Source organism: Rhea americana, unplaced genomic scaffold, assembly GCF_003343005.1.
Source record: "Rhea americana isolate MKP2758 unplaced genomic scaffold, rheAme1 scaffold_42, whole genome shotgun sequence".
Classification (NCBI taxonomy): domain Eukaryota; kingdom Metazoa; phylum Chordata; class Aves; order Rheiformes; family Rheidae; genus Rhea; species Rhea americana.
Genome location: NW_028186557.1, coordinates 1236626 through 1239414, shown reverse-complemented (window position 1 = coordinate 1239414; position 2789 = coordinate 1236626). Strand labels below are relative to the sequence as shown.

At 65.3% G+C, this 2789-nt stretch overlaps 1 protein-coding gene across 1 annotated transcript; it reads left to right on the top strand.

The window, feature by feature from the left end:
- The first annotated feature begins 235 nt into the window (after positions 1–235).
- On the top strand, positions 236–2281 carry AKAP5 (A-kinase anchoring protein 5). The gene has a single exon (XM_085314968.1). The coding sequence runs from the start codon at positions 905–907 to the stop codon at positions 2279–2281; it is 1377 nt and encodes a 458-aa protein (XP_085171094.1). The 5' UTR covers positions 236–904.
- The last annotated feature ends 508 nt before the right edge of the window (positions 2282–2789 follow it).

The following is a 2789-nucleotide window of genomic DNA, read 5'->3' as shown; positions in this document are numbered from 1 at the left end:
TGCTGGAACATASGTCGCTGGCACGCAGGTGGTCTTGTTTTGCCTTTGGATATTGATGTTAATTGATGGAAAAATTGCAATGGCACATGGAACGGTAGACAATTAGCATGCCTTGTCTGTCTCCCCAAATGAGCTAGTCTGGAGGAAAAAAAAAAAAAAAAAAAAAAGAAACACCCCAAACTTTTAAATACTCCGTCGTTTTTGCCTTGTGGTTCTTTACCGCTTGTGTGTCTTGTTGCAGATGTCGGAGAAGCAGTCGGGAAGGGGCGAGGGGCTGCCGCGCTGCTGGGCACGCCTGGCGCAACCGGCACCGCCAGCTGCAGCAGAAAGCAAAGAGGAGCCGAAATAGCCCCCGAGCCCCGTCCCGCCAGGGCGGGAAGCGGCCGCTCGCTGGCTCTCGTTTTACTGCTGCTTCAATCAAGTCCCTCGTGCAACGTGACATTGCCGATAGATTCGGACACAGAGGCTCTTTCCAGGTCCCTGTGGTGAATAAAAATGATCAACTCCTGGCTTGATTTGTCATTCTTCAGGGAAAAAAAATATATTTGTGTACACAGCTATCTATATGAGACTGCCAGTTAAGCAGCACTGCGTGAAGGGGGTTATCCCGGAGGCAGCGCGAGCTGGGTGGCAGAGCGAGGCGAGCCTCTTCSCGAAGGCGCCAGGCACCCTCCGGAGCGGCACCAGCAGGCGGGATAAAAGACAAACGGGAATTTCGAAGCTGCTGTAGCGGTGTCATCAGACCATCTCGTCGCATGATGCCGCATCCATTCACCAAAGCACAGAGATCTCGTTTGGAAAACCGCTTGGAGAAAAACAGCCGGCGTGCTTCTCCGCCGGTCCGACGCCTGATGCGCTGACGGGGAAGAGCGGCTGCGCAGCCGGCGGGAGGCGAGGCGCCGCCATGGCCAAGGCGGCTAGAGAGATCCAGATGGAGAGCGCGGGCGAGCMGGAGGCGCCCGGCGCAGCGGCCGCCTGCTCCGCCGCGGAGCAAGGGGCAGAAAAGCCCTCGGTGCTCTGCTTCAAGAAGCGGAAGACGTCCTGCAAGCGGGCGCTGGAGGCGAGCGAAGGCGACCGCGGCGCCGACCCCGGGGAGGAGGCGAAAGGCGCCGGCCGCTCCCGGTCGGCCGGAGGGGCCTGGGCGGCTCTCAAAAGCCTGGCGCGGCCTCGGCGCAGGGGGAGCAAATCCCGGCGGAAGAAGGCGCCGGCGGCCGGCGTGGAGGAGGAGGCCGGGCCGCGGGGCTCGCCGGGGCCGCGGGACGGCTCGGGCTGCACGATGCCCTGCCTGCGGCGGCGCCCCAGGGGCGGCAAGACGCCGAGCGCCTCCGAAGTGGCGGAGGAGTCGGATGGCAGCGCTCGTAGCGGCAGCCTGCCCGYGCCCGGCAGCGAGCCGGCAGCTTCGGCGCAGCCGGCCGGAGGCAGCGTGGCCGAACGCCCCCGGCAGCTATCCACGGGGAAGGAGGACATGGAGGCGGCTGCGGAAAGCGCCGGCGCTGCTGGGAAGAGCGAGCCGCSAGCAGAGCCCGGGCCTGGCGAGAGCATCGGGCAGCCAGGCGCCACCGACCCGGCGGCAGCCAGCGAAGCCACCCAGGAGGAACAGTCTGAGGAGAGCCCATGCCAGAACGTGGCCGACCGAGACGAGGACGCGGAGGAGGCTGCTTCTGAAGCCRCCACACGGGAAACGGCCGCTGCCGCCATGCAGGAAATGGCTGCCGTTGGCACCACTCATGAAATGGCCACTGCCACTCAGGAAATGGCGGCCACCGTGCGGGAAATGGCGGCCACCGCTCAAGAAATGGCYGCCACCACGCAGGAAATGGCCGCCGTCGCCATGCAGGAAACGGCCGCTGCCACCACCACGCGGGAAATAGCTGCCACGCAGGAGATGGCTGCCGCCCACGTGGTGCTGCCGGACGGGGCCGATCCGGGAGTGGGCGCGGAGGAGGCAGCGGAGGCAGAGCCGCCGGCACCGTGGGCAGCCGGCGCTGGCATCGTCATCACCATCACGGCCGCCGCCGAGTCAGACAACGACGACGACGACCTGGCGGCGGCCCACGAGGCCTCCCCGGCGCCGCGGCGCCGCGGGCAGGCGGGGGCCGAGGAGGAGCGCGGCGGGGGCCGGAGGCAGGGCGAGGGGCCCGGTGGCCGGGCGGCCGAGCAGCACGAGCGGCTGCTGGTGGAGACGGCGTCCTCGCTGGTGAAGGCGGCCATCCAGGCGTCCGTCGAGCAGCTGCTCAACGAGATGGCGCTGGAGCAGCGCAAGCAGAACAGCTTCCTGTGACGGCGGGGACGTCCGCCCCGACCTGTCCCGTCCCCCGAAACCGCCGGGTTTTTTTTTTTTTTTTTTCCTTTTCCCCCTTGTGAGGTTGTTGAATAAGTTATCCGATGTTGATGATTCAGTGTATTTGCAGCGTTGGTGGCTTCGTGCTTCGTGCTGCTCCTTTCGGACACGAGGCCGCGATTTCCAAAGGGACGCGAGCGTCGGCGGACGCCGGCCCGCCGCTTCGGGAGGAGGCRAACGGCGGGAACGCGGCCGCTGGCGCGGCTGGTTTTCCTCCCCGTTCCTGCTGTTCCTCGCCCGACGGCTGCCCCGTTGAAGCTGAAGGTACCTGTGGTTCTCCTGCCTTGTGCCTGACCGGGCGATGACGGAGAGCTTTTGCACGTGGCGGGGGAAATTCCCGGCAGCTCTGCGGGGAGCGGAAAGAGGTCTCGGAGCCACCCACGGACCTGAACCCTCCGCAGGCTCCCGCCTCGCCGGTGCTTTTTTTTTTTTTTTTTTGCCGGCTCTC